The sequence below is a fragment of the Herpailurus yagouaroundi genome, unplaced genomic scaffold (assembly GCF_014898765.1).
Source record: "Herpailurus yagouaroundi ecotype Mexico unplaced genomic scaffold, PumYag 483, whole genome shotgun sequence".
Taxonomy (NCBI): Eukaryota; Metazoa; Chordata; class Mammalia; order Carnivora; family Felidae; genus Herpailurus; species Herpailurus yagouaroundi.
In genome coordinates this window covers 3,182,866-3,203,487 of record NW_024412700.1, presented here as the reverse complement: position 1 = coordinate 3,203,487, position 20,622 = coordinate 3,182,866, and the positions used below count along the sequence as shown (strand labels likewise).

General features: G+C 51.3%; 1 protein-coding gene across 3 annotated transcripts in view; it reads right to left on the bottom strand.

The window, feature by feature from the left end:
* Positions 1 to 20,622, bottom strand: part of DPP6 (dipeptidyl peptidase like 6) — a 941,878-nt gene that overhangs the window by 65,077 nt on the left and 856,179 nt on the right. For all 3 annotated transcript variants that reach the window (XM_040464519.1, XM_040464518.1, XM_040464517.1), the window contains exons 11-14: positions 8,821 to 8,944; positions 7,233 to 7,271; positions 2,566 to 2,673; positions 242 to 333 (exon numbers count right to left, since the gene is read on the bottom strand). In XM_040464519.1, coding sequence (XP_040320453.1) covers positions 242 to 333; positions 2,566 to 2,673; positions 7,233 to 7,271; positions 8,821 to 8,944 — 363 coding nt within the window. The remainder of the gene's footprint in view (positions 1 to 241; positions 334 to 2,565; positions 2,674 to 7,232; positions 7,272 to 8,820; positions 8,945 to 20,622) is intronic.

Here is a 20,622-nt window from a genome sequence, read left to right as displayed (position 1 = left end):
CAGGACGGTCACAACGCGCCCCGCACGGGGCCTGGAGCTCACAAGGAGTACAGAGCCGTCCTGCCACCGCCTGTCCCCCTGTGTCACCCCACAGGGCCGGCCGCTCAGCTTCCTCTGCTCAGTGTCTGGCAACTTTGGAGGTGGGGCCGCTGGGAGACAGAACCTAGTGAGTGTCGTCTGACCGGAAGTAAGGGCTGCGTTTCGCCAGGGTCTTGCCGGCCCCGCGGCCCGCCCCACTTACATCTTGTTCCGCTTCTCGTCGTAGGACAGGATCTTGGTGACGTCCCAGTCTCCAGATGTGATGGACTGAATGTTGTCGTTGCTGCTGTTGGGCTGGAACACAGACAGGACATGGCAGAGCTGGTGAGCCCGAGCCCCTCCGTGGGGTCCCCACCCCCCCCAAGTCCCCTCCTCTGACCGGGGTTTGCATCCAGCCTGTCCACAAAGCCTCGGCTGACACCCCCAGGTCCTAGCCCTCCCCCTCCTCCAGAGTCCACGTCCGTGGTACTTGTCACCTGGTGCCACGACGGCCGGGGCCACCAACCATGACACATGGGTGTCACTAGAGGCAGCAATGGCCACTGTGCACATGCCGCTGATGCTGTTTTGTAAAATTTGTGAATCTCATTAGCAGAGTCATTACTACAGGAAGACTGGGAGGGAGGAAAGAGGAATATGGGGGGGTATGAAACAGGACAAGGAAATAGACGGAGGGGAGGGAGGAGGGAGGGAGGGAAGAAGGGAGGGGGGAGGGAGGGCGGGAAGGGGGGGGGAAGACAGGAAGGAGAGAGGAAGGGAAGGAGGGAGGAGACACGTCTGTCATTCTCTGCCACCATTTACAAGGACGGTTCGAATCCTCTCTCTCCCTAAGTGCCTCCCAATGTGGAATAATTCTGACAATAAACCGTAATGGAGGGAGGTGCGGCCATCGCGACAGGAGCGACGTGACCTGGAACGCGGTGTGGAGGTGCAGGGTGAGGCACCGGCCAGCTGTGCTGGAGGGCAGGTGCTCAGGGAGGCAGGTGGGAATCGGATGGTGACTAAGTCAGGCAGAGCCCATGGGGGTCTCAGGGGAAGGGAGAGCCTGCGGGGAGCAGGGAAGCGGGGGTGCGGGGGATTCTGGATGACAGGGGTGGCCTGAGGGGCTCCTGGCCAGGGGGGTGCTCTCCTGGATGAAGGCGGGCCTGCTTCCTGCAGGGATGTTAACAGGGCACTCTGTGCATGAATTCAGGGACACGGCCACATGCAAACACATAAACGTTTTCGATCTAGGTTAACGTGATCCAAAATGTGGAAACAGGACTCTGGTGCCACAGTGACCAACGGAAAGTCGGCCAGAGAGCAGTCACCGTCAGTCATGCGGTCACTTGGGCTGGAGACTCAGGCCCCTGCAGCCTTGCCTCGGGGAACCAGGCCCCCCACGGTCACTGCTGGGTCTCTGCTACTGTTCCCTGTGTCACACCTGCCCTTAAGTGGGGCGTCCTCAGCATGTTCTTTTGAAATTGTCTTTTGGCCCAAATCCTAAATAGGAGTCTTCTATTAGTAGCTACAGGATATTTTTGATAACTATTTAAAACCAAATTTTAATTCACCTATCCTGGGCCCCAAATAATTTAAGCTCTCTCAGAAATGGAATCCACGCTCGGAAGACGAGGGTCATGGTCACAGAAATGCCACGCCCTCTCTGCACCTTCTTCCTAAAGGCAGCCCTCCCCACTCAGTGCCCTGAGCTTCCTGGGGCGACAGGTCTGCAACAAACAGCGTTCACTAAGATCTCTGCTTCCGGTTCTAACTCCGCGTACATTAAGCTCAGCGATGCCCTGCTCCTAAGCCACCAGACCCCAGAATCAGGTGAGTGGCAGCAGGTGGGAGCAGAGTAATGGCATAGAGCCTACACCGGGCTCAAAGACAGCATGTCCTAGGACACCGCACCGTGAGGCACTAGACCCGTGTCCCTGGGAGACCCGTGTCCCTGGGAGAGAGGGTCGGAGACAGCACAACAGACGGGGAGGGAGGGTCGAGGGCACAGGATCGTCTACAAAGTAGCAGACCCGAGTCCCAGGGCTCATCCCCGACACCGGGTCCCACAGCCCCCTATGCTACTGTCAGAAGTGTTATTTAAAAAAAATTTTTTTTTAATGTTTATGTCTGAGAGAGAAAGACCGAGCGTGAGTGGAGGAGGGGCAGAGAGAGAGGGAGATACAGAATCTGAAATGGGCTCCAGGCTCCGAGCTGTCAGCACAGAGCCGGATGCGAGGCTTGAACCCACGAATTGTGAGATCGTGACCTGAGCTGAAGTCGGACGTTTAACCGACTGAGTCACCCAGGGGCCCCAAAGTGTCATCGCATTTTCGAGCCGTAACAGAAAGGGCACACGTGCGACCCAGCGTCTCAAGCCCTGGGCTTTGCGAGCGCCCCATTCTGCCCCACCTTGGGGAAACCACCTCCCAGTTCAAGGACCCGGGCTCACTCTGGGGACCTTGCAGATGATCAGGGCACACAGAGTGGTCCCCACTAGGGGCTGTCACCAGCACAGCGGGAAGTTTTAGAAACGGTCGGGATTACCTGGGACGATGAGACGGTGATGTGATAGAATTTCCCTTGTCCCCCCTGTGGGATGGCTCTGACGAAGAAGAACTTCCGGCCGTCCTTGGAGAACAGCGGCTCCTCGTTCTACGGACAAAAGCAGAGTGTGAAAAAGCTTCGTTGTGTGTGGAAAAGGTCTACCACAGACGATACATCCTGAGAGCCATCTCCTCTGCCGTTTGTAATGGGGGGTGCGGTGGAAAGAATCAACAGTGAGTGGGGCCTCTCCTCTCCTTGGGAAGCACGAGTCAAAGCTTCTGTTTCCCGAGAAACAATGAGGAATCCAGCAGAGCCTTCAGGAAGGCGCCGAGCGCGGAGCGGGCTTGTCGCAGGCCCCCAGGCGGGGCAGGACCTCTGCACGGAGAGCGCCCGGGGCACCTGCCCCTCTCACCGCGGCTCCGTGAGAGCAGAGCCCAGGGCAGCACCTGTCCAGGCACACCCGCCTCCACCTTGAAGAACCGAACCCCGAACACTCACAGGTTTGTGCCTGAAAACGAATTCTACCACGTTCGGTCTCGTCTTTTGTTCTTTAATTTAGTAAAGAACACGGAATAGCCCGCCAGGGAGACAAGTAAAAAGAGAACAGAACAGCAAACAAGGACACATTGTATTCATTCTAAGGTGCAGGTGCAGGAAACGTTCCTTCCAGGAACCTTGAACCAGAAGAGCGTGCCACACGGGCATTTGCCGGATGGCCCGTTTGCTGGGGTCTCTTGCCACTTCTCCTCGGAGAGGAATGGGCATTCCCAGCTCTCCCCCGGGGAAGGAATTCTCGGCTGGATTCAAAGCCGAGGCCTGAAGTGTGTTGCCCTATCCCTGCCCGGCCCCCCCCAGAGCTGAGCGGCCACGGCCCCGGGGTCGGGCCACCTCCCCGATGGGGGAAAAGGCATTTTGCTACAGCGGCATCTCAGCATCTCTGCGGCTCCGGCTTGGAAGTTTCCATCCGTGAACACCAATTAGTCGGCGACGATCTATATTTTCTGATTCAAGGAGCCGCACGCTCACGCGGCCGAGAACAAATGGTAAATAGGCCCCAGCTGGTGCCAGGAACGCACATTTCCCCACAGTGAGCGAGGAGACGCCAGCGTGATGCGCCCGGAGAAATAAACTAACATGTGATTAAAATGACATTTAATCTTCATGAATATTTGCAATAAAATGAAACCTTTAATCTGCAAATATTTATTTTTCTATTTAGAGCTGGCAGCGTGGTATTTAGACGCAGGGGCAATTGGAAAGTGAGTGGGGACTCTGGCTTTTTAAATGTGCTTTTATTTGCCAAGCCCCAGGGCGGATACTGCAATATTGCCTCCGTTTTCTGGGGAAGTGTTTGCACTTTTGGCAGAGAAAAATACTCTGAATAAAGGTAATAAATAATTAATTCCGGCCAGACGCTTTGCTTGCATACTGAGGGGGCCCTCATCATTTCGATGTCACCTTTACATTCATCAGGGAGCACGGTGCACCTGCCCTCAGCCTGAGACCCGCTTTCTGGGGCAGTAAATGTATTCCTGGTAGGAGAGTGCAATGGTTTTTGAGGAGGAGAGCCGGATGTCAGTGCTGACACTCAGGGCTTCTGGGGGAAGCTCTCCGGTCCCTCTCGGTAACAGGGAATCTGCCACACACGATGCCCCCTCTCCCCACCTCCATGCCACTCGCAGAGGATCCGTGAAGAAGGAGCCCTTTCTACTGGTGAGAGAGTCTTTGTGAAATGTTGGTACCACACCTGTGAATTCTTTCCAGAGAGTGGTTCCGGACACGCCCCTTGTCCAATCTCCCAGCCTGGAGTTTGAAATCACAAAACCAAAATTCTGGTAAAGGAAGAAAGACTGTCTGATGTCAGCCTACAGGATGCATCTTCAGCCAGAGGACGGGGTCCAGGGCTCTACACTGAATCCCCGTGGATCCACATCAGGACAGACGTTGCAAAGTCACGGGTGGTGGTGACGGAGTGTATGCATCAGGGGGGAGCTGCCTATTCTTCTGGAATATTCCTAGGAGAACTGGGTGGTTCCTAACTTGCCCTCCAGGACCTCGTGATATCCTGAAGGGTGTGAAAAACAGGGTCCACGGATCCCTTTGTGAAAAATCTCTTTGAACGTCGTGAGAAACTGGTGAAGCTAGACCTTCCTACTGGCCCTGGAGCGCTGTGTTCGTGATGCCTGAGGAGTGGTACCCAGAGAAAGCAGGGCCTCCCTACACTCCCCAGGCAGGGCCGCTCGCCGGCCCTGAGCGGGGAAAGCACCACCTTGGAACAGGTCCTCTATAGGACCTGCCGTCTTAAACTCAAGACGGCACGACACATTTCTCAATGGCTGTTTAAAAAATGTTAGCGGTTTGCTCGGTAAATGCCTTCAAGTCTGCATTGTAAAAGTGTGATTCTCCACGTGGCTTTGAGTGCCGACTTGATTTTGTGTGGAGAGAGCCGCTGTCCCAAGGCCATCCAGGCTGTCTGTCTGGAGCGTGGCTGGTGTTCTCAGGTGGGCCACGAGCTGCAAGGCTGATAAATACAGAAAAATCCCGGTGATGATGGCGTCTCCGCGATGAAGAGACCAGCAAAGCGGGCGGCCTCTTGGCCTCCAGACCGCGAGGACCCCCAGCCAGTGCTCCAGCCCCGCCCACAGCCAAACACCTGTCCGTGTCTTCTGAACATATCTTAGGGTTACTTCCATTTACCACACGTGGGATCCATGCCCGCCTCTCATCAACCTTCCTACCCCGTGCATCTTTGAGAGCTGCTGTTCCGGAGGATTCATTTCCATTTGGGTTTTTTTTGTTTGTTTAAAAACTGTACTGGGGTGAAATTCACATAAATTTGCTCCCCAACGCCCTCCCCCGGCCCGGGGAGCCAGCAAACAGCCGTCCCTTTCTGTGAACTCATTTATTCAGGACATTTTGTGTTAATGGAATCACACAACGGGCGGCCTCTTTGTCTGGCTCTGGGCTCCCCGCAGAAGGTTCTTGCCGCACTGCTCAAGACAGCCAAAGGGCAGAAACAACCCAATGCCCATCCACAGATAAACAAGCCGCGGTCTGTCCGTACAGTGGAATGTCGTTCAGCCACAAGAAGGAAGGTCGTCCCCACACCCGCCGGACAAGGGCTTGGGAGAAGTCGCTGGTTCAGTTTTGAGATCCACGGAGCCTAGGCGCTGTCTGGTCTGATCCGTAAGGAACTGGCCGATCAGACGACCACACAGATGATGGCTTTTCTTCGCTTTCACGTCAAGCTGTCTGACGTTCTGTCTGCTACAAGAGGGGCACCAGCACGTGTGTTTGCTATCTGCGCTCCTGTCACTGGTCCAGGGGGGCTTTCGGCAACTTCACAGCATGACCTCCCAGCTCACGTTTCGGGGTCCTCCAAGCACGCTCTCTTTCTTGGAGTCTTCTTAGCTTGGATGTGGCACCCACGCTCACACACAGGCAACAAGATCGGGCATTCGGGCGATTCCTCTTTCGGAAAAGACCGGCGAGGAGGAGTATTTCTTTTTTTTAAAAAAAATTTTTTTTTTCAACGTTTTTTATTTTATTTTTTGGGACAGAGAGAGACAGAGCATGAACGGGGGAGGGGCAGAGAGAGAGGGAGGCACAGAATCGGAAACAGGCTCCAGGCTCCGAGCGATCAGCCCAGAGCCCGATGCAGGGCTCGAACTCACAGACCGCGAGATCGTGACCTGGCTGAAGCCGGACGCTTAACCGACTGCGCCACCCAGGCGCCCCTGAGGAGGAGTATTTCAAAGTGAGTGTGCTTGTGTGCCCGTGTATGACGTTGCCGCCTTGGACGTAACCGATGGGAGGCTGGGACGGACAGCTGACTCCGCCGCTAGGGAAGTCCCGCCCGTGGGTCCGCGTCCAGCCACAGTTATTCTGTCCCCGGATTCTGTTGGCACTCGCTTCACCCCGATTCTCGAGACTCCAATCTGGTGTGATTTTCCCCACAAATGTTCAGACTGCTTTCATCCCAGCAGGCTGGATAGGAAGGAAGGAAGCCTCCAAAACTCTCACCTGTTCTTTGCCAGGGTGTGGAGTGAGACAAAACACCAGCCCTGAGAGCTTTGCTTTCTGCGGGAGTTTGTTTTTGGCTGCAGAAGTGGGAGTCCCCATCGGCCTCTCCCGACCTCAAACCTCAAGACCCCGGAGCCTGTTTAACGTGTACTTCTTGCCCGAGTAAGGACGGGAAGCCGGAGGTGGCTCCGAAGGCCAGGTTCCCGTGAAAGCTCACGCCGAACCCCAGCACGGTGCGCCTCCAACGGGACAGCCACAGAATCATGAGGAGAGATGTACGGCTACCAACCTGTTTTAGAGAGTACGTTGAGGCAGCGTTTATGGACTCCTTGTAATTCGCCACAAGGACATCAATCTAACAGAACGGAGTTCTCACCAAGCCCCGTACGTTCTCAAGAGCCGTGGTTTTCAAACTGTCTTTCTTCCTTGGTTCTGTGACTCTCCAGTCATGCACAAGGGCCACGGGGGGCAAGGAGGAGCCGGCCGAGCAGCCCCCACCACCCACCAGGGCCAGAAACCTCTGCGGGGCTACTGAGGGACTCAATGCTTGAGAAGCCATCGTGTTGTGAAAACTCGGAGAGCGCCGTGGTGGCGCATCTGGGGGCAGGTGCAGACAAAAGACAAGGCAAACGTGCAGTAGCTACCTGTCTGTGGAGCCAGGCTTCGCTTTCGTCCTCGTGTTTCTGAAACGAAATAAGAGCATTAGACAAAGGATGTTTTTGCATGGTTTGTGTCTGTGACCAACAGCGCAGAAACAATTTGATTCCCCTCCACGGTCGCTGCACAGGCACACAGAGCCATGGCCCGCCCAGGGAGGAGGCATCCCGGCCCGCCGTTGTGGCTCACCGCCAAACACTCGTGTCCCCGAACAAGAAAAACGTCGCCCTCCCCGGCAACGGGGACAAACCCATGGTGGGCGGGAATCCGGTGGAAGATGGCGTACTTCTGCCATATTTGGCCGTCAGTCCACGCGTGGGCCTGCTCGGAAGTGCTGCCTTGTTGTAGGGCTTTGTGAGTGTGCAGGTGTGTGGACGTTTCTCAAGCCACAGCCCTGAATAACAACCCCGGGAGCGAAAAGTAAATCTCCCAGAACCGTGTGGAAAGATGCAGAAAGGAAGACCAAACAGAACAAAAAACACCAGCTACGCCGTGGGCCTGCTCCCGGTGCTGGTCCGGCCTCCGGACGCCCAGGGAGGGGTTCTCTAGCCCCAAGTCCTGTACGGTTGGCAGGAGGGAGTCTCATGATGGACTCGCACGGGTCGGGGCAGAGGTGAGAGCAGGTGTAGATAAGAAACCATTCCCAGCTTCCTGGCTCTGCATCTACTCCTTCCTTCCCTCCTCCCCCTCAATATGCCTACCGGATCACCTGGAGTCTGCTCTCAGGTGACTCACGTGGGGACGTCTGTCTCGGTAACAGATCACTCTGTGCACCTGGAAAAGGCGGTGCGGCGAGATGCTTCCGGGCCTCCCAAGCCACAGTGAACCTTCTCTACAAGCCCTCTCCCTCCCCGGCTGGGGAATAAAAACTTAGGGGCCAAAAGGAGTTTCCGGAAGACCTGCTGGGCATTATTCGTGGAGTATAATTGACCTTTTCTCACCTAGCACGAGGGGGTGTGCCTCTTCGGGCTCACCTGGAAGTGTGGAGGCCTCACGCCCACGGGCCGGAGGGTGTGTCCTCGGCCGCCCCTCGGCTTGCATTTTCATTCTTTGTTCGCTTCCCTCTGGTACTTTCCATGGTATCGTCCCTACGTTCACCTCCTCTAACTACACATTAAGTCAGCCCGAGCCCCCAGGAACACAGCTGGGCTCACCGGTGACCTTCACGGACGGATGCGGCCCCAGGTGCGCCGAAAGTGGGCAAGGCAAGCCAGGTGGCAGGGCCGGCTCCACCCGTGTCCTGGGGGCTCAGGCTGCCCCTCCCCCTCTCTGATATCAACTGGAAAATGAAGAGAAGGCTCGTCTCGAGCATGCGGTGGGCGCAGATAAAGGGGGTTGACACATCACGGGCTGTGGAACTCATGCAGGTCTGAGGACGCGACCCCTGCGGTCGCGGAGGGCTCAGCCTTGACTTCTGCGGCAGTACACAATCCATCCACACGGTGGCACCAAAACAGAGGCCGGCAGGCGGGTTCTGGCCAGTCTGTGGACGGTGGCCCAGACGCCCCGGAATGCGGCCTCCCTTCCGCCTCCCGTCCTTCCTGCCATCGGCCCCTGTCCCCTCCCTCCCCGTACCTTTGTGCAGACCCCGGTGGTGGCGTCGCAGAGGGTGAGAAGGGACACGTTCTGCGCCCGGCTCAGCCAGTTCACCGCGACCTTGGTGCTGGTGGCCCACTTCACCATGGTGATGTAGTACTCCCTGCAAACACGCAAACACACGGGGTTGGCAGCGTTGCGGGGGCCGTGGGAGCCAGGAGACGGGCGCAGCCCAGCCCTGGACGCCGGGGCCGAGGGCCGGGGCCTGTCGGGCTGGACTCATCCCGGGAGGTCCTGAAATGGGGTTTCTCAAGAAGGTACTCGGATCGCGAACTGTGGCGGGCACAGCCAAGGCACTGACGTGCCCAAGTAAGCCACACAGCGAGGTTCCTTCTCAGCTGCTCCCTCCAGGGTTGCGGATAAAGTGCGCGCGGCCCAACGACTCCCGGAGGGGGAAGCGTGTGGCTTCTGCTCCGCGGGTCTTACGCGTCACGCTGCAGCTAGTGCTGACCTACTGGCTTGGGTTTCAAGCCACAGCCCAGGCCAACGCGCCACTGCAGCTCACGGGACGGAGAAGGAGTTCACACGAGCGGCTGGCAGAGCGAGCACCAGGAAGCGCTTGGAGAGACAGGCGCTCACGGCGCCTCACATGCTATAAAAACCCCGGGGCCACGCAGAGGAAGGCTCTGTGTGTCCCTTCCCTTTCCTGGGAAGGCAAAACACCCAGGGACGTTCGCCAGCTAATTAGGGAAATTGGTTCAGGGCCCTGGGCATCAGGCAGATTTGGTTGGATACCCTAGATGTCACACGGCTGCTTTTACCCAAACCTGAAAACGTCACACTGTTCTAGGTTACCCTGTACTTAGCACAAGGGGTGCTGGGGCTTTCAGCAATTAATTCACTCACCAATTCACCCAGAGTCCTTCAAAACTGGGAGTCTTAGGGGGAAACTATACATTTGAGAAAAAGAAGAAAACATGTGCAAAGAGACTATCCCTAGGTGAGTTCCCAGAATGTTCTAGAGGCCAGCTAACCTTTGTTCTATCACCTACCCCATCTATATCTATAATGAGATCTATTGTTAGGAATGATTACTTTGTGGCCTCACAAGGTCCTTCATCACTAAAGGCTCCAGCACATTCACGAGACAATTCCCAGCAAGCTCAAAACGGACCTTAGTACCTCCGATGATTATTTTCTTTTTTTTTTTAATTTTTTTTTTCAACGTTTATTTATTTTTGGGACAGAGAGAGACAGAGCATGAACGGGGGAGGGGCAGAGAGAGAGGGAGACACAGAATCGGAAACAGGCTCCAGGCTCCGAGCCATCAGCCCAGAGCCCGATGTGGGGCTCGAACTCACGGACCGCGAGATCGTGACCTGGCTGAAGTCGACGCTTAACCGACTGCGCCACCCAGGTGCCCACGATGATTATTTTCAACAGAAAGGCTTAAAGAACCAGATGTCTTCATCTAAGCTTTGGTTTAACCAGGAGATTGAATTGCTGTGTCCCCTATTTCTCGAATCCACCTGTCAATCAAAACTTTAAATAACTTAACCTAAGTCAAGAGCTGGCTCAGGCCGGTACCTTCTGCGTCGGGGAGAGGGGAGGCCCGGGGACTGCCCATCAAAGTCTTGGCCAATCTCCTGGGGACATGGCTGGTGAGGATGTCATTCAGGCATAATCCAACTTCATGATTTTCAACCTTCTCAATTTGCTGTGGTTTTGGAAATAGGGCTGTATCTGTTCCTACCATCTGCTCAGCAGGCCCACGGGCCCCGGGGACCTGGCTCTGTGTGTTTATAGGATCTGCCCGCTCCCCTGACGTGGTCAGGCTCCTGCTCTGAGGGGGGAGCATGGCCTTTTGGCAAGTCCTCTGTGGATGCCGGAGCCGACTTGTAATGCTAGGTTTGATCGTCTCCCCAGATGTTTGTAGGCATGAAAACATTTATTTAGCTTGGCCCTTAAAAACAACTCAGGGTCGGGGCACTGGGGTGGCTCAGTGGGTTAAGTGTTCAACTTCGGCTCAGGTCACAATCTCACGGTTCGTGGGTTTGAGCCTCATGTTGGGCTCTGTGCTGACAGCTCAGAGCCTACAGCCTGCTTCGGATTCTGTGTCTCCCTCTCTCTCTCTCCTCCACTTGTGCTCTGTCTCTCTCTCTCTCTCTCAAAAATAAACATTAAAAAAATTAAAAAAAAAAATAACTCAGGGTCTGTGCTCAGCCCTTGCTCTCCATATAATATTTCCTATTTTTAAATTATAACATGAATGATCCTTTGGTCCCTGTTTGACGGAAGGTGGAGAGAGACTGCTAGCTTGAAGGGCCATGGGACGCATGTGGCAAACTCGTGTTTTCCTGGACTGTGGGGCCTTTTGGATGCAGACATTTGCATTGAGGGTGTGTGTGCGACATCACAGTGATGAGCAAACATACTTCATCTGGATGAAATCAGGGAAGAAAAAGTCAGATCTCCTGGAATGACTATTTTTTTTTTCCCCCACGGCCTCCATACTAATGAGGGAGGACCCCATTCTTGTTTCCGTTTGTTGGACACATTCATGCGTCCTATTATGTGTCTTTCTAGGTTTTGTGATGTTCTTTTGCACCAACAATCTTCATAAAGGCCAAGTCTGAAGTCTTTCCCTTTAATTTCCCAGTTTGTAATACGAGACATGTCATAGAAAGGGAGAAATAACTGCACTGCAGATGAGGTCAGTTACACGTGGGCCCACTTTGCCTCGTCGTGTGGATTCTCACGGGGGCCCCGACCAATGAGCAGGTGCAGCGTCCCTCAGAGACGCCTGAGGGCTTTCCTCCCACACCTCACTGCACATGGAACTTGAATCCTCAGCTCCTCATTGGTATGATATGAATTTCAAACAAACTGAGGGCACCCTTTGAGATTGTATGGTGATGAAATGCAATGAGAAATATTTTTTAGAACTCTTGAAACAATTATTAAAGACGCTAGAAAGATGCTATAACATATCTTTCTAGAAGGAAGTGGTGCTTCTTCACGTTTTGGCAATTCCAGGATCTCCCATCGTGTTGCTGTCCATCAAACACTTGGGAGCCTTCGGCCCGAGTGTCCCTCAGAACCACACACAGCAGTCTCATTACTTGTACAGCAACATCTTGTCTCGAACCAACGTTTCCTAATCCCATGAATTGTATCCATGACTAGGCTTCATGCCAGATAAGCTCAGGGTATTTTAAAAAATCAAGTCAAGTCGTAAAGATAAAGCATTGCTCAGGGTGGGCAATTTAAAGGCTGGCAGCATCTGGCGAGGAGATGCAGAGCCTCACAAAGAAGCGGTACTCTAGAAAGAATGACTATTTGCTTCGTGAGGTTCATAGCGACACCATATGTTAATGGAAAGGAAAACACAATGTTTGCCCATTTCTGAAACTTTCCCTAAGAAGAGACCCATAAGTAGAAAGGTTCTCCTGGTTCCTTATATATTTTCCATTTTCCTCTAACTTTAAAGCTGTTTGCCTGACCGTTATATGCAGGAGAAATGGGTAGATTCTGACTGTAGGGCTAGTGTCAAGGTCCAAGGTCATGGCTCTGTCAAGCCACTGTTGGTTATGAGGGTTGGACCGTATGGCACACACATAGGGCCTCAGCAGTGTGGACGGCATGAGCCCATGGAGATTTCCAGCACACAGAGGCATCTGCTTGGCAAATGTGAGGAGGTCTTTACCAACTTTGTGTCAACGTGCCTGTAAAGACACAAAAAAGACGCAAAATCACAATACCACCGGAGTGAGTGCTGAAAATCTCCAGCATCCGTACATCGACGGAGGTGTGTGAAACCACACAGTGGCTTGCCCACCTTTGCTTCCCTCCATGAGACAGCAGTCGCCGAGCAGAAGGAGGACATAATCCTGCTCCCCAGTGTCTTATCCTTCCTCGGGAACACCACGCTCGTACCAGCCAGAAACGTGGGAAGTCAAACCTTTGCTACTTCGGTGTCGCAGACAATCATGACTTTTCATGGACACCTGTTGACTTAGATGTCAAAAAAAAAAAAATCGAAAGAAGGCAGAAGAAAGAAGAAAACTCTCAACTCAGCCAGCAGAGAGAGGCACGATGGATTCGGTTTAGATTCTGTCTTCCGATTTCATCGGAGAAGGTTCAAGCAGCACCCAAAAGTTCAGAGTCAAAAATAACCCCCAGCCGCATCTGCTGCCAGATTGCGTGGGTGGATGTCTCCTTCCTGAGGTGGAGTCATCAAGCAACACAAAGGAAGGAAAGGGGGGATCACATGGAAAACGTGAAGGCAGAACGGAGCCCTAAAAATACAGGGTGAGATGGAGGGGAGGAGGTGAAAGACTGCAGGGAAACCAAAGCTGAAAGTGAGAGAAATCCGACTAGGAGAAACTGAGCAAACCTGGGGAAGCTCTCCCAGAAGGCAGAGGAAGGTGCCACAGAGGCGACAGGAAGGGGCGGGGAGTGTCCCTTTCAAGGACATAAGAACTTCTCACAGGGAAACCAGAGTGCCGGGACCAGAATGATCTCCAAAACTCACAGAAGAGGCATCTCCGTGGGTTAAACAGGATCTGAATACGCAGGTTAAAAGGATTTTCCACATGCCAGGGAGATTAATAAAATGCCTAAATATGTTCTGATAGAATCTTTGAGTCCTAAGAAGAAAGGAATCTCACCACAATCTAATAAGGAAGTAAGTTTCGACAAAGAGTCAAAATTTAGGCTGATAGCAAATTTCTCTGCTGTTCTAGGGCTAAGGGGTATTTACATTTCAGTGTGTTTTTAACGACCGATATCTTGTCCTTAAGTACACCCCATAGTGAATCAAAAATTAAAGACTCAAAATTAAAAGCTTAGCATGGGGGTGCCTGGCTGGCTCCAAGGGTGAGCCTCTGACTCTTAGTTTTGGCTCAGGTCATGATCTCATGGTTCGTGAGATTGAGCCCTGCGTCGGGCTCTGTGCTAACAGCATGGAGCCTGCTTGGGATTCCCTCTCTCTCCCCCTCTCTCTCAAAATAAATAAACATTTTTTTTTTTTAAGTTTAGCATGTAAGAAGATGATCCAGAAAATCAATCATCTGTAACTAGTCCCAAACACCTATCGATTTGATAACCAATTTGAAGTAACAATCAGAAGTAATTATTATGTGACAAAACATGATAAAACAAACAAACAAAAATATTGGGTGACTATTTCCTTGAATTACAAACATTGAGTGAATCTTTTAGAGAAGATTATAAGTTTTTTTTAATGTTTATTTATCTTTGAAAGACAGACAGAGACAGCCAGAGCACGAGCAGAGGAGGGGCAGAGAGAGAGGGAGACACAGAATCCGAAGCAGGCTCCAGGCTCCGAGCTGTCGGCACAGAGCCTGGTGTGGGGCTTGAACTTGCCAACTGTGAGATCATGACCTGGGCCGAAGTTGGACACTTAACTGACTGAGCTCTCCAGATGCCTGTTTCAGAGAAGATTATGAACAAAAGGGAAGACACATCATACATGATGAAACAGAAAGAAACATTAAAGGGAAAGGAATATAAACTATGTTTCCAGAAGAGGAAACTAAATGTGGTAAAAAAAAAAACTTTTCAAAATGATAATCCACTTGGGAAGGCTGGAATTGATTCCACGTAAGCTTCCTGAGGGCAGAGACCACATCTGCCTTGTTCCTTCCTGTATCGTCAGCCCCTGCAAGGTGCATCACACGTGCTGAATGTTGAATGTTTTTTAAAGGAATAAATTTAATTCCAACAGAAAGACCAATAGGTTTTTTTTTTGTTTGTTTGTTTGTTTTGCAGAGAGATCATCTAGTAAAAGAATTCTAAAGTTCATATGGAAGAAGAAATGGAAAAAAATAGCCAAGATGGTTTTGAAAAGGAAGTCTCTCAAGAAGAATTTACACCAAGACTTGTTAATGGGAGACCAGAGCTACGGGTCTTTCCTTGACCCGTCACAGTCACACTGGTCACACTGGACACAGTCACCTGGAACAGTCACACTGGTGATCGGACCACAGGAAATCTGGCCTTAAATCACGATGGTTTATATAAGAAAAAAACAGTTTACGTAGTAATTTATTTATTTGATTTTTAAAGTTTATTCAGAGAGAGAGAGAGAGAGAGAGAGAGAGAGAGAGAGAGAATCCCAAGCAGGCTCTGCACTGTCAGCACAGAGCCCCAGGCAGGGCTCGAACCCACGAACCGTGAGATCATGACCTGAGCTGAAGTCAAGAGTCCGACGCTTAACCGACTGAACCACCAGGTGCCCCAGTGTATATAATAATGTAATATTTAATGAAAACGTCATCAGGAATGAAGGTGGCATGTGATCCAGAAAACAGTGGCTCCAACTCGGGACAGCAGTGGAGGTCCCAGGACGTGGTAGAGAATAGTTAGCCCACACTGGGGTGGGCAGCGGGGGTTCTTGCGAGGACAGGTTTAGGGAACAGGGCAATACAGCAGAATACCTAATGGAGTTTGGGAGGACAGGAATGAGAGTAAGAAAAAATCAAACAGTTCACGTTAAAAACAGAGTAATTTAAAACTCCAGGAAAAAACGCTGAACAAAAAGACACACAGCCCCATCACACCTCTAGCATGAAAGACAATTACTTATGATAAAGTCAGTGCTATTTATTGATTTTAACTTCTTAGAATCAACGTACAGAGTGGTAGTAAGATTTAGTTATGGTCACGGGACAGAATGCAAATGCCACCAATCTCAGTGACAGAAACGTTAACAAAAAGATGACAGAGTTTCTAGGGGAGAGACAGGGACAGAGAGGGACCTGGAGGAAAGGACAGGACCCATATCTTCATCTTTCAAACTGGGGAGGTGCGAATTCTTGTCTATAGTTAACGCAATACAGAAGAAACTGGTAAGAATATTATTTAAGTTTCTAAAGGTAACCAACAGGGGTGCCTGGGTGGCTCAGTCAGTTCAGCATCCGACTTCGGCTCAGGTCATGATCTCACAGCTCGTGGGTTCGAGCCCCGTTGTCGGGCTCTGTGCTGACAGCTCAGAGCCTGGAGCCTGCTTCGGATTCTGTGTTTCCCTCCCTCTGCCCCTCCCCCATGCATGCACACACTCTCTCTCAAAAACGAATAAACATTAAAAAAATAAAATAAAATAAAGGTAACCAACAGAGGAAATTAAAACGCACATAAATGAGAAGGTGGGGTATGCACATTTCTTGTGTATCCTAAGAAATAACGCATAAATAAAAAATAATAAAACTGATTAATATAAATTAATAAAAAAACAAGTAAATAAAAAATGAAATATATAAGCATATTATTTAACGACGCAAGGGTTACTGTTGGGGAAAACCATACAAGGAGTTAGGGTCATCTCCATCTGGGGCTGGGTGAGTGGGGAGGGACTGTTGTTCCCTGTAACCCCTTCTGCATGGTTTTACTTCTAAGCATTAATATGGAGCATTTTGATTAAAAGGAAATGGAAAGTTACAACTAAATAAAAATTAAGAAAAGATAACCACACGGAGTTGTCGACAAACACTGAGTGACCTGGACGAGGCTGGGTCTGTCGACGAGTACCCGTGGGGACGTAGGGAGAGGCGCCTGCCCTCGGGAGGCACGTGGGCACGGCTCCTCTGGGTGCTTCTGGCCACACTGATGTGCAAGAATGAGTGTTTTTTTAAGCTCCTGAAGCAATGAATCGACATTACAAGAAAAGCGGGCAAGAGGGGCCTGTCAAGGACAGAACACTTCGAGTGTGTGGACTGCGTGAGGCAGAAACCGTGTCTGCAGAATCCAGAAAGCGTTTCTCTCTTTGTCCAGCGAGGCCAGTGCGGCCGGAGCAGGGAGCTGTCCAGCTCTTGACTCAAACCAGCCCGGCCCGGCGGGGGCAGACACGCTGGGACAGGAGAGGGCTTCACGGCGTTCAAGATCTCAGCCGAATTATTCCCCAAACAGAACAGTTTTAATTAGAACATACATAAACAAACTGAATACATATTTTGTCCCCTGTCCTTCTCAAGAAAAAAAAAAAAAAAAAAAGGACCAAACATCCTGGAGGAAGTTTTCCTTCTTTTGAAACCATACTCAAGAGCTATTGCTCTGATGTGCTGAGTTCTCTTGGGGGCTTTGCTAGGAGAAGCTTCTGTGATGTCTGAATTTTATAGAACAGGGGCCTTTATGAGGCTGTCCACAGGCAGGTGTCCCCACAGCTGTGTTTGGGGCCAGCCTGGGGGCTTGGCTGATTTGTGTCCCAGATGTGTCCCCCCTCAAGACCTCTTTTCCCAGGAGAATGGCGCGTCCACCGTGTTTTCGCTGTGCTCCCTCTGCAGAGGTGCTGAGGGCCCTAGGCTGTGTGCTGTTTATGCTGGACAGAGATTTCCGCATTAGGGATGTGTAGCCCACAGACAACGCACAACAGTAGGAACCCCCACGCCCGTCTTCCCCAGATGAGAAGTCCCAGACTGCCTGCTTCTGCTCACAGTTTACAGGCACCACTGGCCCACCTACAGATGCTGAAAACAGGGGCGGGAAGGGACTCCCCCAGAATCCTCCACGAGGCCATGGTCACCCCTCCCTCCTTGAACCTGTGGTCTGTGCCATGTGATCTCAATTGCCGTGTATTACCAATTCTTCTTGACAACTAGCCGGGCCCAGAGCTCCTTGTGGCACTGCAAAGGGCATGCCTCCTATTAGTTGTGATCCAGTACCAAGGCTCGGGTACCTACAGAAGAAACCAATAAAATCCTCACAACTTGAGTCACACTGCCTCACGAGAGGAGAGAGGAGGCACTGACAGAGGAGAATCCAGAAGGACATCATAATGGGAAAGAAAGTCAATGTCAGTGAAGCAACAGTAATGCGACTTGACTTTGTGTGATGGGATAGCCGTAGGTTACGCAGGCCTGCGTGCCCAGAGAACTCTGAGTCCCCTTGGCCTTGGCCTCTCCACGGGGCCTGTTTGTGTCGGTGCAGGCAATGAATCTGGGTTGCACATCAACATCACCCCATTCCCGCAAATCTCTAGCCAAAGGTGCCTTCAAATCCATTCCATTGCGCCTGGAAGGAAGCACGGACAGAGACGGGGAGCCTGTCTCCAGGGTCCTGTGTGCACCGGCTCAGAGTTGCAGAGCACGCCCCCTGCGGCCACCACACTCCCGGGAGGCTGGCCCGCCCAGAGACAGCAGCAGACAGCAATGGTGACACGGGGCTTCTGCGGCAGAAGCGGCCAATGCCTCTGCCGCAGGGGGCAAAGGCAGTAGCAGAAACAGTCTCTGCACCCACGCTTGATTATCCAAGTTAGCAGTCCTCAAAGTGTGATCCCCAGACCAGCATACTGAGAAGGCTGGGAATACAAATTCTCAGGCCTCAACCCAGACCCACTGAGTCCAAAACACTGTGGGCGGGCCTGAGCAGTCTATGGCTGAACGAGGCCCCCAGATAATTCCAGTGGTGTTCGAGTTTGAGAACCACGATCCAAGTGAGCCACGTGACATGCTGGTGAGCGGGAGACCACAGAGAACACCTCCAAGAGCCACTGAATGACAGATCTCCATCTCCACATGTGCCTTTACTAAACGTTCTCTGGGTGAATAAACGTATTGGCAGGCAGATAAGGTGTTCTGGAATAAAGAGAAGTTGGTTGCAGTAAAAAGAGGGTAGAAAACAGGGTTTAAAGCACAATGATGTAAGCAGACGAGACAGAGCAGGGCTTTGAAAGACACAAGGATTGATCCAGTGCCGAGATGAAGAGAGATACTGAAACATTCTGATAATCACAGAAAGCAGATGATCGTACTTTGAGAATCTTAGACACTGCGTTTTTTAAAAACTTCTTTTGAGAGAGAGAGAGAAAGAAAGCACAGGCAGAGAGAGAGGGAGAGAGAAAGAATCCCCAGTAGGTTCCGCATCATCACTGCAGAGCCTGATGCAAGGTTCAAGCCCACAAACCGCGAGATCATGACCTGAGCTGAAATCAAGAGTCAGACGCTTAGCCGACTGAGCCACCCAGGTGCCCCAGAAATTGCATTTTAAAAAGAACATGACACCAAAACATTAATAGGAAGTAAAGGTTCCTAGAAGAAATGCTACCAGTTTTCTCGTTATTCTAAAGTACTTTATCTGCCAACGAATAACATTTGTTCATTCCAAGAGCATTTAGTTAGGGTTTAGCATTGTGCAGACACGGTCGCAGGTGCTGGCAATATAGAGAGCCAAACCCTCGTCGTAGGGGGGCTCGGTTTGTGGGGAGACAGACAACCCCTCATTTCAGTGAGGGGTAAGGACTGCCCTACTGTAAGGAGGTCATGGGTCTGCCCGGAGGATGGGGGTGGGGGGCGTGGTGAAAAGCACAAGTTTGCTGAGAAGACACTGCCAGCTTCCCAAAAATCTGCAGCCAAAGGTGCCTTCAGATCAAAATACACGGACTCTTCCCGGCGAGAAGTATATGAATTTTTTATTAGTCCGTTTGTTTGCCATAAAATATTAACAGGGCACCGTCTCTCTCCCAGGGATTAATGTGCTGTGTCACTTTGTGGTATTCCAAATTCTGGCAAAGGTTCTCACAGTTGTGGGCAATAAAGGGCAAGGGAACAGAAGGTCTGTTTATCTCGCGAAATAAAGAGCCTGCAATTAACTCTGGCATTTTCTCAGCAATGTTCATTCCATGAATAAAGGCGGAGAAGAAAAAAATATTTTGGGAGAAATTTTTAAAAAGTGATGTTTTTAAATAGAAGACATTGTTGAGCAAACGGAAACACCAGATACCAAATGCGGCCTGTGATGAAGGGTCTGGCTCCGTATCTGAGCGGGTCCTCAGAGGAGTCACACGGTTGTGTAAAAATATCTGCAGGCAAATTGCGTTTTGCAGAATATGAAAGCGATGTGGCTCCAAGACAGATTCCTATTTGACGTACATTTCCACGATTTCACTTTCAATGTAGGAACCTTTCCCTTCCATCTTAGGGGCTGGTTATAATGTAGGATCACTGTCAGGATAAGGGAGAAGGAGGCGAGAGAGGTGCCAGCTTAGGGACCGTGGAGTCCTCGTTCAATAGGCGGTATGCTTTGAACGTGAAGGGATTTATAGAATAGGAGACGTAGAGGCAAGTGACGGAGGTGGTGGGGGTGAAGGTTACGGTGATGGCGGTGATAGTGGTGATGGCGAGGGGGGTGAGACAATGGTGGTACAGCAGTATAGTTGTTGATGGGGCTGGGGCTGAGGTCACTAGTAATGAGGACCTTGTTAGTGTGTCATGTTTGCATTGCTCTGATGACTTCTGTCTTCCCCCTAATTCTTAGTCAAGGTTTATATCGGATTCACTATACCAATCTCCCAACGAGTCCCTATTTTATAGAGATGGACCAGAAAGAAGGCTCCATTTCCTAGCTGGTTGGCATGGGCTTATCATGGGTACGTCATGTGTGGAAGAGGCACCTGGTGGCAGAGGAGGCCCTGAGAATGTAAGCCCCGAGGGTTTGCAGAAATCTAGACCACGGGCACAGTTAGAAGCAGAGAGCTGCATTTACACACAGAAATATGCTAGGTCTTTACATACTGCTGAGTGAAAAAGAGGGGAAACAGTCTACACACACACAGAAGTTTATTATGTATCTGTATCTATGTACATCACAATGTCACTTGTGTAAACAGCAACACACGCTTTACTAACATTAATGGAGAGAAGGGGGACTCAAATATGTTTAAATAGGTGCCTATGTAGCAATGTTTCTGACACTGGCCATAGTAGCATCTTCACAGACAGTTCTCCAGAGGCAAGGGAAACAAAAGCAAAAATAAACTACTGGGACTACATCCAAATGAAAACCTTCTGCACAGCAAAGGAACCGACCAAGAAAACTCAATGACAG